The sequence below is a fragment of the Mytilus californianus genome, unplaced genomic scaffold, assembly GCF_021869535.1.
Source record: "Mytilus californianus isolate M0D057914Y unplaced genomic scaffold, xbMytCali1.0.p SCAF_1, whole genome shotgun sequence".
Taxonomy (NCBI): Eukaryota; Metazoa; Mollusca; class Bivalvia; order Mytilida; family Mytilidae; genus Mytilus; species Mytilus californianus.
The window spans coordinates 53,787,905-53,803,436 of NW_026262581.1; the positions used below are offsets into that span (position 1 = coordinate 53,787,905).

At 30.6% G+C, this 15,532-nt stretch overlaps 1 protein-coding gene across 3 annotated transcripts in view; it reads left to right on the top strand.

Moving 5' to 3' along the window:
* LOC127721441 (cytosolic 10-formyltetrahydrofolate dehydrogenase-like) overlaps nucleotides 1-15,117 on the top strand; it is a 61,398-nt gene extending 46,281 nt beyond the window's left edge. For all 3 annotated transcript variants that reach the window (XM_052228182.1, XM_052228192.1, XM_052228175.1), the window contains exons 23-24: nucleotides 9,168-9,237; nucleotides 11,059-15,117. In XM_052228182.1, coding sequence (XP_052084142.1) covers nucleotides 9,168-9,232 — 65 coding nt within the window. In that variant the 3' untranslated portion in view covers nucleotides 9,233-9,237; nucleotides 11,059-15,117. The remainder of the gene's footprint in view (nucleotides 1-9,167; nucleotides 9,238-11,058) is intronic.
* The last annotated feature ends 415 nt before the right edge of the window (nucleotides 15,118-15,532 follow it).

Genomic DNA, 15,532 nt, shown 5'->3' on the forward strand with positions numbered 1-15,532 from the left:
CAGTATGAACTAACTAACCAGGGTAACCCCATGTGCTATGCATGCTTGGCTAACCCTATTTAGTTGGGTTAGTTTTCATCGTACATTTCTTATCAATTTTCCAGAATTTAAAATTATTCCAGATTCAAATAATTCCTTGTTTAAAAGCTAGACACATCTCTTTGTAACAGTTTATATTATAACTTTGGTAATTATATGAATCAGGTATTCTTGATCTGTTTTCTGACTGTGGAGGCAACTTTTCATTGGTATAATAGTATTTCAGACATTAATAAAAAAAAATGTTATATAAATCGTAATATAAGTCTGTCTGTTTATGTGCCTTGTAAACTGACCATTTGAGACAGAAATTGAAGAATTTTTACACAGTTGTAGAAAACTACCTAGGGATCTTAATAAAGGAATAAAAAAATTGATAAAGGGGAGATAATTGAATTTGAAGAGTTTTGTGAGTTCACTCACAGTTATAGTTAAAATCATAAAAGATTGATTACTCCTATTGAAGATGATGAAGTTTTTGCTTAGAATTTTATAATAAGGAAAAAGAGATAAAATAAAAGCAAAAAAAAATCAAATGTTATGCAGAATGCTTAAAAATAGTGTTGAAAATGACTACCGTATTACAAAGAAATTACTGATTTTGAAAACAGTTATCTCTCTTAACTCAGGTTTAGTGCTTAAAAATCAGAAAAATTGCAAAAATAATGACACCATCCCTGTGTTCAAAAATAAATTATTTTTGTATGATCACAACAAATAAGGTCTTATTAAGTTTACAAGCTAATTATATTGTGTACTTATTGAATTAGTTGAGAATGATCTAATGTACTTTTGTGCCTGTAGACAGGTTTTGGAATGAATTGAACTGAAAACTGACATTATAAAAGATATGGAAGGTGCAGCAATGACTGTCAATTACTGGTATATAACAGCATGTCCTAATACCAACTAATCAAATTCAATTACATCTTGGTATGATTAAATAACAAAGATGACAGTGCATATCATCCTAGAAAGATGAAAGCACAGACAAGTTATCTTAAGACACAATTATCTCTTAGAATAATTCTCTTATACAGTGCAAACTATTATACAAAGGATACTGTTGAAAAGTAGATTATATTGCCTTCAGCAGAATAATAATTTAAGGATGATATTAGCATAGGACTGGTGGTAATTTGTTAAGTAGAAAGATATTGACTTTTGTTGTAAAAGGAAATGGGTTTTTATTGGCCTCAAAAGAACAATAAATTGCTGCAAAGATAAGTTTTTGTTATATAATAACTGCCAAGACTTATCAAAGAGTTCCTTGCAACAATTCACTTCAATTGATTGCTCTTTAAATTGTCAGTGTCATATATCTTTTATTTGCTTAGAATGTTACAGTAATTGTAGTTTCATTCTTTATCATCATTACAAATGATCATAGAAACGTTTAGATTTTCATAAAGAGTGCATTTTTTACATTGACTTGGAAAGGAAATAATCTTTTTCGTTTATTGTATTATTATCCTTAGAAATTATAAGCTCAATGAATTACATTACTCTTGATGAAGTGAAAGAATGTTCAGTACAAAACTCAAGTCAAGTTATATTTAGCTCACTTGGCTCTAAAGAATATAACTTGGCATCATTGTCTGTCATCTTTTAACTTTTACAAAAAACATTTTCTCTGAAACTACTACAATGCCAAATGCAACCAAAATGGCCTCAGTCATCCTTTTAGTTTTAAGTTTAAAAAATGTGTCCACTGTCCAATGATCTGTTTGCAAGCCAACATGGCTACCAAGGCTAAAATAGAACATGGGATAAAAATGCAAGTATTGTCTATTATCTTGTAAACTGTTATAGGTTGCACTTTGTAAATACAGCTGTTTACAAACTACCCCTTTAGGGAGATCAGTGTTCTCCCCAGATATTTAATTTAGCATCCTGGGAAACAGGGAAATTTGAAATACCATCTTATTTCTAGAAACTATAGCATCACATCCATAACATAATCTATAAGAAAACCACTTCAGATAGCATCACATTTAAGATTATAGCATCACATTACCATGATGTTATAAGGCCCTGGGGAGAACACTGGAGATATATATATAATATTCATAGATATTTTGTTTTGTTTACCTACTGGTTCCCAGATATGATTTCTGTGTTTCATCTCGTAGAGACATAACTTGGTAATGTTACCAGTATAAGTACACATGTATAGCGGCAACTCTTAGAAGTTTGGGGCATATAAATGTTGAAAATATGCCCCACAGCCCTATATTTTGACCTTTGAAAAAAATAGTAGTGCATATGAGCTTTCCATTCTAGGATATAATTTTTTACAAAACTTCGTAGTAAAAGTGGTACAGTTTTAGCCATAAAAGGAGTTCCTATGGGAAATTGCATTGTCTATATTTACAAAAGTGCAACCTATATTGGGTGAAAAAAGAGAACATGCAGAATTTCACCAAATCTGGTTTATCTTCAGAGTCTAATTAAAATTAAATCAAAAATAAAATTTTATAAATATTTCATGAAATTTGAGAAAATCCTGGGCTTTTACTCAGCATAAATTCACAGTTTACAGTATGCATAGTTTACCTAAAGCCCTGTATGCAAAGTAAATTCATGATATATGCACATTTGTAATTTAAATTGTTTAGAAGTGCTTTTATTTACTTTTCGCAGTCATTGAACTCTATAGATCATTAATAAATATTGTTGTTGGTGTGTTTTTGTCCTGTCGAAAACCCATAAGTAAGCCTTAAACCTGAATGTGCTTTCTTGTGACTGCGGCATAAAAAAAATACAAGCTAGAGATGAAAATATACCTCAATAAAACAAACAATAGTTTGTTCTATCCTAAAAATGTACTGAATATTCCATATACACAGAAACAGCAGAATTATTAAGCAAATTTGAGGCCCCAGGTGCAAAAACAGAAAAATTCCTAACCCCTGGGTAAGAAAACAGATAATTTAACCTATAAAGGCTATGATTTTATTATTATAAAGGTCTTTTGTAACTGTGCTTGGAATTTATGCAAAAAACATATTCCAGCAGTCAGTTCTATAAAACTTTTAGTGAATTCATATATCAGACTGGTAACTTCATATACATTTTATTGCAAATATTGCTTTGTTCAAACACTTCTAGTTCATATATTAGCCAAAATATGTTAGATATATAGTAAGAGATAATATTATTGTGACAAGATTTCTAAACTGACCATTTGAGGCAGAAATTGTGAACTTTTATATACCAATAGGCATACAGTAAGATGTGGACTGGAGACAGAGGCAGGATTGGATACTTTATATAATCTTGAATGTTGTAATGATGAACTACTACACTTTACATTTATAGTATCCTGAAATGCTTTCAATTTGTTATTAGAATAGTTTCATACAAGTTCTAGGCATTTCGATGTCAGAAAACATGCACATAGGGAAAGCTGACATTACCGGTAATTAAAGTCTTGATTTCAAATTCTTTAAAAATTGAAACAGGGGTGGGAGTATAAAATGTACTGTCAATTAAAAGTTAGAGCATATGCAGTGATTTCTTTTAGGCTATGATTCTGGTAAATAACTAGTGTTGTGAGAAAAAGTGTTTTTAAAGATTTTTCTGTTTGAATAAATGTTAGTATAGGTTGCACTTTGTAAATAAAGCTGTTTCACAAACCACACCCTTTTTGGGGAGATATATAATATTCATAGATATTTTGTTTTGTTTACCTACTGGTTCCCAGATATGATCTCTGTTTCATCTCGTAAAGACATGACTTTGTAATGTTACCAGTATAAGTACACATGTATAGCGGTGAAATTGAATTATGAGGAAGACCCAAAGTGAAGGGAGGTGTAGTACAGAATTTTTGTACAAGTTTAAACTGTTCAAAGTTCGAGGCATATTAATGTTGAAAATATGCCCCACAGCCCTATATTTTGACCTTTGAAAAGCGGTGGGGGCATTAAGTTTTACCCTTGTCCGTCTGTACGTACGTCCCGAAATTGGTTTCCGTTCTCTAACTTGAGTTTGCCTCAACCAAATGTTATGAAACTTATACACAATGCTTATTACTACCAAAGACAGATCAAGTCTGAATTTTTGTGGCGTCACTTTAACCCTTCTAGAGTTATGCCCTTTATAAATGGAAAAATTGCAAAATTTTTAGTTTCCGTTCTCTAACTTAAGTTTGCCTCAATCAAATGTTATAAAACTTATACACTATGCTTATTACCACAAAACACAGATCAAGTTTGAATTTTGGAAGCTTCACTTTAACCGTTCTAGAGTTATGCCCCTTTATAAATGGAAAAATTGCAATTTTTTTTGTTTCTGTTCTCTAACTTAAGTTTGCCTCAACCAAATATTATGAAACTTATACACAATGCTTATAACCACAAAACACAGATCAAAATTGAATTTTGGTGGCGTCACTTTAACCGTTCTAGAGTTATGCCCCTTTTTAAATGGAAAAATTGCAAAATTTTTATTTTCCTCTAAATATCAAGTATTTTTTAAAATTGGAGTTATCTTCCTTTGTCCATGATTATAGTTGAATCAACTACAATCAATGCTTTATACAATGCAATGTTTAATGTTGACTTCCACTGATAAAACACAGATCGAGTTGAATTTGGGTAGTGTCACTTTAACCATTATTGAGTTATTCCCCTTTATAAATCGAAAGATTGCAAAATTTTTAGTTTCCATTCTGTAACTTAAGTTTGCCCCAACCAAACATTATGAAACCTATGCACAATATTCATTACCACAAAACTAAGATCAAGTACAAATTTTTTGTTTCCGTTTTCTAACTTTAGTTTGCCTCAACCAAATGTTATGAAACTTATACACAATGCTTATTACTACATAATACAGATAAAGTATGAAATTTGGTGGTGACACTTTTACCATTCTTGAGTTATGTCCCTTTATAAACATAAAAATTGCTGAATTTTTTAGTTTGTCTCAACCAAATGTTATAAAACTTCTACACAACCATTCTAGAGTTATGCGTGTTTACAAATATAAAAATTGCTGAATTTTTAGTTTCTGTTCTCTGCTTAAGTTAGCCTCAACCAAATGTTATGAGACTTACACGCAATGCTTATTATCACAAAACTCAGACCAAGTTCAAATTTGGATAGCATTACTTTTATTGTTCTTCAGTGATGTCCCTTTTTAACTATATCATATGCAAGCGGGGGCATCATCTGTGTCCACATGTGGACACTATCCACATTTATTTGTAATGTTAAATTCTCTCTTATTATAAGTAGTAGGATAACTATATTTGGTATGTGCGTACCTTGCAAGGTCCTCATGCCAGTCAGACAGTTTTCACTTGACCTCGACCTCATTTCATGGATCAGTGAACAAGGTTAAGTTTTGGTGGTCAAGTCCATATCTCAGATACTATAAGCAATAGGTCCAGTATATTCGGTGTATGGAAGGACTGTAAGGTATTCATGTCCAACTGGCAGGTATCATCTGACCTTGACCTCATTTTCATGGTTCAGTTGTTATAGTTAAGTTTTTGTGTTTTGGTCTGTTTTTCGTATACTGTATGCAATAGGTCTACTATATTTGGTGTATGGAATGATTGTAAGGTGTACATGTCTTGCTGGCAGGTGTCATTTGACCTTGACCTCATTTTCATGGTTCAGTGGTCAAAGTTAAGATTTTGAGTTTTGTTCTTTTTTTCTAATACTATATGCAATAGGTCAACTATATTTGGTGTATGGAAATATTTTATGATCTATATGTCAGTCGCGCAGGTTTTATTTGACCTTGACCTCATTTTCACAGTTCATTGCTCAGTGTTAAGTTTTTGTGTTTTTGTCTGTTTTTCTTACACTATAAGCAAAAGGTCAATTATATTTGTTGTATGGAAGAATTGTTAGCTGTACATGCCTGCCTGGCATGGTTCATCTGACCTTGACCTCATTTTCATGGTTCATTGGTCAATGTTTAGTTTTCTTGGTTAATGTTAAGTTTATGTGACAGTTGTAATAAAGCTTTATATTTAGGACTATCAACACAATATCAGTGATTAGTAAAGAAGGCGAGACATTTCAGCGTGTGCACTCTTGTTTACAAAACTTCATAGTAAAAGTGGTACAGTTTTAGCTGTAAAAGGAGTTCCTATGGAAAATTGCATTGTCTATATTTACAGAAGTGCAATCTATAGATAAGGATCATCTGAGTTGGGCAGACATGATCAGAACTGACAATATTTTAACCAAAACTGTCATGCAGCTACTTTTATATGAGTTATTGCCCTTAAATGAGGATTTTTTACAAAGTTTTTGCAATTTTGGTTTTATCTTTAAAACTATAATATAAAATCAAAAATATAGATAAAGTGTTTGTAACTGGCAAAAATGATCAGCGGGACAAAATCTACAAATAAGTTAACTCTTTACAGAAGTTATTGCTCTTGACAGAGTGTATTTTACCCATGTTTTGTGGACACTTTAATAGATAGAGGGAAACAGTTAATGATCAGCCCGTAAATAACAATTTTTACCCTTTTTTACACAAACTATAGTAGACAGAGAGAAACTGTTAATGAGCTGCAGGACAAAATCTTCTAATCAATCAACATGTTGAAATAGACAGATAACTCCTTAGATTGAAGGACAATTTTTGCCCATTCCTGTTAAACTATTTTTTTTTTAATTTTCATTAGCCAAAACCAAGTTTTACTAGTCAAGGGTTTAGGGCTAGTTGTTTTTGGCACAGTCAGCATTTTTTGTGTTCTCTTTGTAAATTATTGTGAATATTCTTAGATATTGTATGTATCAGTTTTAAAAATAAGGCCAGGTAAGCAGCACAGGCTCCATTGAGCCTCTAGTTCTAATTATGATGTAATGTTAATATTCAGCGTAGAAAAGAAATGTTAAGTTTAAAAAAGTATCCAAATTTTCCACCTAACTAGTAGGCCAATTTATTGTATTTTTTTGGCTGTTCTGTAAAGACTCGTCTAGATTTGATACTCACAAGCTCTTGTAAATTTGGCTCTCCCAATTAATAGTCATGAGATTTAAACTGTACCTGTACTTGTTAAAAGTTTACATTGTGGGCATTAAAACTAGTGTCATGAATTTATTTTTGGATTCATTACGAAGGTATTATGAAGATTTCCATTTGCAAAGCTTCAGTACATGCCAAAATAAATGGTTTTAATCTTTTTCAATCTTATTTCAAACATGCCAGAGACCACCAGTTACACAATTCTAATTAAGTTGTAAAGTCCCTTTGACATAATTCAGGCTAAACAATTCAGTTTGAAAATTTAGATTGCTTGGAGATAATCATCGTGGTAAATTCTTATAAATTCTTATTCTTATCACATGGGAAACTGATTTTATACATTTGATGAATGTCAATATTAACACGTAGAGAGACATTATCCAATAATGAAAACAAACTTAACACATCACCATATTAAAATTTTATCAAGTAAGACCCAGAAGGATTAGAAATTAACAAATATAATGGATTTTTCTTAAAATGCTTTTTATTTTCCATTAAAGAATTGATGAAAGTCTTTTATAGTTTTTGACATAAATGAATTAGATCATTGATCATGTTTAACAAACACAGAAAACGCTAGTATATACCACTAGGTCACAAGAGACAACGTTCATTGACGTACAATTGAAAATGACAGCTTATATTCTTGCAAGGTCCATAACTTGTTAAATTGCATTTTTATAAATACTTGTGAAAGGTCCGTAGAGACTAAATGTTCTTGTTGCATACAAAATGGATGTTTCAGCCTTGGGATTGATTTGAATTTGGAATAATGAGTTGTTTATCCATTTTATTTATCAACTAAGCACTTGAAAATGGATCTGGCCATTGTGAAAACAGAAATTCAAAGCTGTACATGAGAATCCCACACATTCTGCTCTTATTATATTTACCAACAAAAAATTGCTTATAATGATCAGAATCAACTAATGATTCCATGATCAGTTTCTTGGAAGCGTCTTTACGCTTAATTTTTCCTTTCATAACTACACAACACAACATGGTATTTATAAATTTACCGAGGATCATAGAACAGCTGTTCACATGTCATGTTGACATTGAATATAAATTTGTTGCCTTTTGTGATTGTGGTTATCATTGAGTTTGAAAGTGATTTACTTAAAAGGCATAGTTGAATTGGGAAATGGAAATGAATACTTCATAAGCATGTGTGTTACATCTTCTGATTAGTAATTATTTTAACTACCAACTAAATATGAATTTGAATGCATTTCAAAAAACAATTAGTTTCATTTCGAAATATAGTTATCATATGTTTGTGACTTAAAATATAAGATAACTGGTAATTGGAAAAGGCTGTAGATTGTCATGCGAGAACATAGGAAAATACTGTAAAAATATTCCTGAAATTATAAATGTGCAACTTAGTACTGTCTACATCATAATTCACTACAAGGTCTACTAAAGGGAAATTTAAAATGCCCAACTTTCCAAATTGTTATTTTTAGATATAGATAAAGGAAGATGTGGGATATATGTTAATAATTTCAATGTTATATGTTATGTCTTATTTCATTGGTCAGCGTCATGGCAACCAAAAAGTTTATGCATATACATGTATTAACAATTTTCATGACATCATAAGTATTAATTCCTACACAAACAAAAAAGTTCTGTAAGTGTTCATGAAATATTTGATCTTGTCATGGTTGGAATTATAAGTAATAAAAGATTTTTTTACAGAGTTTATTGATGTGTAACCTCGACTTTTCACCATCTAACTTAATATAAGTTCAATTTTTTTATGTGAGTCTGTCAACCCTTAGCTTGTGAGTGTAAATCCAGCTCATGGTAAGGTGTGTTCAACCCTGACCTCTATTGACTAGGATTGCCAATTTACTTGCTGAAGGTTGGTTGTTCTTACTGGATACTCTGGCTTCATCCATCAATAAAAACTGGTTGCCCTGATGAATACAAGAGTGTTGACATAGGCATTAAACACCATCTGATGTTCACCTTAAAATTTAATCTCTCAGCAATCCAATATTGTTTCTATGGAATATCAAGTCAGTCTTTAAGTTTTTTTTCTTCGTCCTTTTAAATTGTGATCCATATGACATGACAGTCCTCAAATCAAATTTTAATGTTTCCTATTTTTTTTTCAGGTGAAGAAGCCTTACATGAATATCTGAAGACCAAAGCTGTAACAGTGGAGTATGGACAGCAGTAAAACAGGTAACCTAAATTCTCACTTTTATATGACATACAAGAGTTATTGTTATAAAGTTTGACTTTTTTTTTTTATAAATGCCATTGTTCAACATTGCACAAAATTTTAGATTATTGCAATTTCAGGAAACACTGCATACAAACAATGCTATTAAAATTAAAAATGTGAATTTTGTCGCAGAAAGCTCGAATAGGGATAGCGATCCGGCGGCGGCGGCGGCGGCGTTAGCTAACTTCTTAAAAGCTTTATATTTTAGAAGATGGAAGACCTGGATGCTTCATACTTTTTATATGGATGCCTCATGTTACGAAGTTTCCGTCAGTCACATGTCCAATGTCCTTGACCTCATTTTCATGGTTCAGTGACTACTTGAAAAAAAAGTTCAGATTTTTTGTAATGTTAAATTCTCTCTTATTATAAGTAATAGGATAACTATATTTGGTATGTGCATACCTTGCAAGGTCCTCATGCCCGTCAGACAGTTTTCACTTGACCTCGACCTCATTTCATGGATCAGTGAACAAGGTTAAGTTTTCGTGGTCAAGTCCATATCTCAGATACTATAAGCAATAGGTCTAGTATATTGGGTGTATGGAAGGACTGTAAGGTGTACATGTCCAACTGGCAGGTGTCATCTGACCTTGACCTCATTTTCATGGTTCAGTGGTTATAGTTAAGTTTTTGTGTTTTGGTCTGTTTTTCTTATACTGTATGCAATAGGTCTACTATATTTGGTGTATGGAATGATTGTAAGGTGTACATGTCTAGCTGGCAGGTGTCATCTGACCTTGACCTCATTTTCATGGTTCAGTGGTCAAAGTTAAGTTTTTGAGTTTTGGTCTTTTTTTCTAATACTGCATGCAATAGGTCAGCTATATTTGGTGTATGGAATGATTGTAAGGTGTACATGTCTAGCTGGCAGGTGTCATCTTACCTTGACCTCATTTTCATGGTTCAGTGGTCAAAGTTAAGTTTTTGAGTTTTGGTCTTTTTTTCTAATACTATATGCAATAGTTCAACTATATTTGGTGTATGGAAATATTTGATGATCTACATGTCAGTCACGCAGGTTTTATTTGACCTTGACCTCATTTTCAAGGTTCATTGCTCAGTGTTAAGTTTTTGTGTTTTCGTCTGTTTTTCTTAAACTATAAGCAATAGGTCAACTATATTTGTTGTATGGAAGAATTGTTAGCTGTACATGCCTGCCTAGCATGGTTCATCTGACCTTGACCTCATTTTCATGGTTCATTGGTCAATGTTTAGTTTACTTGGTTAATATTAAGTTTATGTGACAGTTGTAATAAAGCTTTATATTTAGGACTATCAACATAATATCAATGATTAGTAAAGAAGGCGAGACATTTCAGCGTGTGCACTCTTGTTACAATTATAAAAGATTCTAAAAAGTTTATGAATTTTACAGTATATTATATTTTGCATAATCATTTATTCATCATCTGTTGATTTTGAAAACAAAATGTGGTATCTTCATGCCTATAAATTGAATAGTGCAAATGTTTTGAAGGGAAACATGATCAAATTCATTATGTTGCCATTTTACAGTGTTAATTACACTGCTGTTGTTTCTCATTAGATTGATTTGAAATTCAAACAGAAGCTTTTCCAATACAATAATTCAATATTTATTTAGTTAGTTTATAAAATGAAAGGCTAAGCTGTTTACAAACTTTTAGGAATTTGCGTAGGTTGCAAATTTGAAGAATTTTTATGTTTACAAATACTGAAAACTTTCACAACTGATTAGGAAAGATTGAACGATGTTGTTTTCTATATCAAGTTTAGTTTGTGTTCTCTCTTTTCAGGTCTATTTCAGTGACAAAAGTCTTTCATAATTTGGTTGAAACAGACATGGCAGACGACTCTGTTGATACTATAAATAGAAACAGTTTTCACACCACCTGTCCCTAAGGACAGTTATCATTTGCTAATATATGATGTTTCTTTTACACTCCTTCAAGATAGACAAAAAAACAATAATGCATTCAGATGTGTCTCAAGTAAATTCTGAACATTATTGGAATAACAATCACCTGGGCATTGTTTATTTATGGAGCTGTTTATTTTTGTTCTAGTCTTGTTTATCTCATCTGAAATATACAACAAAGTGAAATTGATATTTGTCAGTATGATAGCTGTTAGATGATATAATTCTTAAAGCTTTTAGGGAATTATGGAGATAATTTCACAAAACTTTTCAATAGAAATTGAGTTCAAGCTTATTTGTTTGTGTTAAAAGATATTATGATATGTTTTAATTTTAATCAGAGGATTTAAATTTTAAGTGTTTAATATATGTACTTAAGTTTAGATTGCAGTTTTGTATTCATTAGTGTATTACATGTAGACATATTTTTCATGGCTAAGTTATCTAAAAATCAAAATCAAAATTTTATGGTGTGAAAGTGAATTTAATGTTTTTTTGACCATTTAACTTAGCTATGAGAATTTCATGTTTTTTCATTAATTTTATGATCCTTAAATATTTTGCTTAGTTAAGGTTCTGAACACAATGGCTTTCCCTTAATTTGCATAACCAAAATGTCAAAAAGAACACTTTACAATAAAAACTGAAGGTGTTTTTTTTATCTTTGAGTAATATATTGAACAATTTTGTTAAATCATAACAAATTAGTTGAAAAAGGAAGAACCTTGATAACAAAAACAACAAAGAAAAAAAGAAAAGAATGCTTTGTTATTATTTTTATGCCCCATTTATGGGCATTATGTTTTTCGGTCTGTGTGTCCATTTGTTCATTCATTCGTCCGTCCGTCTGTCCCGCTTCAGGTTAAAGTTTTTGGTCAAGGTAGTTTCTGATGAAGTTGAAGTCCAATCAACTTGAAACTTAGTACACATGTTCCCTATGATATGATCTTTCTAATTTTATAGAGTTTTGACCCCAATTTTATGGTCCACTGAACATAGAAAATGATAGTGTGAGTGGGGCATCCTTGTACTATGGACACATGCTTGTTCATTGATGTAATGTGTTTTATTAAATTTTTCTTTATATGAAGCAAACTGTTTTGATTTTGCTTACATTTTAAGGTGTTTTGTAATGGCAGAAGGGGCTTGAGCTTTTTAAGAATTTGAAATTTTGTATGATGGATTTCAATGAATGTTTAGCCTATGTATATTAATCTAAGATATTAGTATTGAATGAAAAGTTAATGATTTATTATGATGAATTGTTATGTTCAGAGGCAGCTAAGTATTTGCAGATTTTAGTTGCAACTTGTACATTTTGTGCAACAAATTTTGATGATCCACATATGATTACTGTAATAATGTTAGGTTGTTTTTGTATTCAAAATAAAAATAAAATCTCTTTGTTTAATATGTTTTGTTTTAAAGCAAGTTACAAATTGTTTCAGGTTTCAGTTTTTTGTGCCACAAAAGGTCACATGTTTCAAAAAGGCCAGCTTTTGAAATAGTATATCAAAGCTGATTTAATTTGAAATAGTTCGTTGTTAAGCTTAAATTCTAGCTACTTACCAATTATCCTTAAGTAAAGTATCTAGAACTTACATATATATTTGCGTATAATATGTTTGTATGTATATAGCTTGCCTTGAAAGTTAGTAGAATTATGTATTGAATAAATGTATTACAACTTTAGAGATCATCCCTTAGTGACTCCATTCATAGTTGTTATCTGAATCAATCTATCTTTTGACTGATGAGTTTGATAACATGAGACAATTGTTCATTTCAGACATGTTAAATTTAATAAAAATTTAAACAAAAGGATGTTCTCAATGTTGTGATAGAAAAAAGTTTCCCTGTAATTTTGATATCATTATAGAGTAACGATATCAAAATTACAGTGAAAACTTTCCTACATGTCAGTTATTAAGATGTCACTAAAGTACAAATTGTTTTGAATACTTGGCTCTTTTATATGTACATACAATTTAGATATTGTGAATAAAAGTAATGCATACTTTCCTTTTAAAACACATGTGTAGTGAACAATGTATTTCAATCCCAAGTAAAAATTCCAAAAATTAACTACATTGTTTTTAAATTGTGTTCATGTTGTTTCATATATATTTTTGTACTTCTTTTGGGGATAAATAAAGATACAACACCATCAGTGAAATTCTAAAAGATAATCATCAATTGATTATAGAAGGTTTTATTTTATGTAATACCCTTCATAGTTTTTGACATAGTTGAACAGCGGTATACTACTGTTGCCTTTATTTGATTATTTTGATTTTATTTCATGGTTTTGAGTGTTTATTGAAGTCTTGGGTGGGGTCTTGTGATATTATATATGGAGCACTAATATGCATAAAATATTTGCCACTGGTTGTAAATCAATCAATCAATCAATCAATACATCCAATATTAAATGTTTCTGACTAATAGTATGGGGGATTATGAAATTCAAATGAAGATTGATTTATTGATATAAAAAAAGGTAGTTACTAAAAACAAAAAAAATATACATTATCGAAATTACTTAACTGGTATCAATATTTTTATACAAAAGTTTTGAGGAAAATGAAAAAAAAAACAATTTGTCTTTTATAACATTTATATTGTTGATTATACAGTAATGAAACAGTTGTTGATGGTATATACAATTTTATGCTTGTCATGCATATTATGTATGTGTCAGAGGCATCATCTTTATTTGATTGCTTAGATTGATGAGAAACTGAATTTTAGAAAATTAAATTTAAAATTTGACCAAGCGATATTAGATTTTATATTCTGTAAAGTGTTGATGAGCTGTCTAGATTATGTAACCAGAAAGTGATAAATCTTTAAAGAGTGGTTAGGGAAATAAATGAACTTCATGTTGTGTTTGAGTAAATGTTACATTGTATGCAGATTGATATCTTATTTTTGTAGAATTAATTACAGTGTCTATTTGAAAGGCTTTGTCCTTTTGAAATACCAATTGGGCAAAATCTTTTTTTTTTCTAAATTAAACCTTCAGTGCATTTCTTCAAAGTGATCATCTGGGTAAAAATTTTAGAGAATTTTAAGGGAAATTTTGTTAGCATGAAGCAAAAACAGTGTAAAATTGGGCTTAAGTGTTCCCCAGTTAACTAGTTTGAAAACATTCCTCTGAAAAATATTTTGAGGAATTGGTATTGGTTTAATGACAAAACCTTTCAAATAAGCACTGTTAGTTGAAAGTAAAATGCATGTAAACTGAACATCATTCTATTATTTTTATATATAATTGTTTTGGGTACAGATTTAACAGCATTACAGTTTGTTTGTGTCATATCATTATGTTAAATAACGATGTTCCATTCTTCAGTGCCAAACTACATGCCCATTTTTTTTATATAAATACAAGGTATCCATCCTTGTGTCAGTCCGTATTGTAAGGACACACATACAATTCTTTCCAGATTTTGAGTTTTGATGTGTTTGATAATCATCACAGGTCAACTATTTTACAGAAGTTATGTCCTTTGGAAATAAAAATATAAAGACATTGCATTTTAATGACCTCACGCATACATTTCTTTATGAAAATTTTATAAAAGAACCCAAAGTTATTAGTCTTAGACAGATTAATATTTGAATTGGCCGTTGACATTGGGACACTGTTTTCTTACTTTTTTTTTTGAATGGAAATTTGCTTTTCACCTTATACCATTTTTAACTTGCACTGGATTTAAATCATAACTATAGTGTGTTTTTCTTAACATATTTTATTTTAGTTTTACTTTTAAAATGTGTTTTGTTCTAACAACAACAGCTGTTAAGAAGGTGACAGAAATTTATAGAATGTCAATGAGACAAATTGTAATGATTTGTTTTGATATAAACAGTTTTCATGGATCGATTGTTAAAGTTGTTAAATATTAATCTGAATAAAGGTTATGTCAATTTCTGTTTATATTACTTTTTTTTTGGAGCCAACCCTTATCATCACTAATTGTATGTTGCAAAAAACCTGTATAAAATGTTTATAGGTTGCACTTTGTAAATACAACTGCTTCACAAACCACACCTCTCTTTGGGAGAAATATAATATTCATAGATATTTTTTCGTTTGCCTACTTTTTCCCAGATACAATCTCCATGTTTCATATCATTAAAGGGATAGAAGCTACGATTTTGACAAAATAATGACCAAGTTTTAAAGCTGCTAAAATCAAAGATATGTACTTTAAATTAACAATAAGATCGGTGGAATGTTTATATAAAGTACAGAAGTGTTAATAATTGATAATTAATATCGTGTAGCGTGCCTTTTCATCTCATTAATTATGCATCGGGTTTACTTCCCGAACTTTGCCGACACA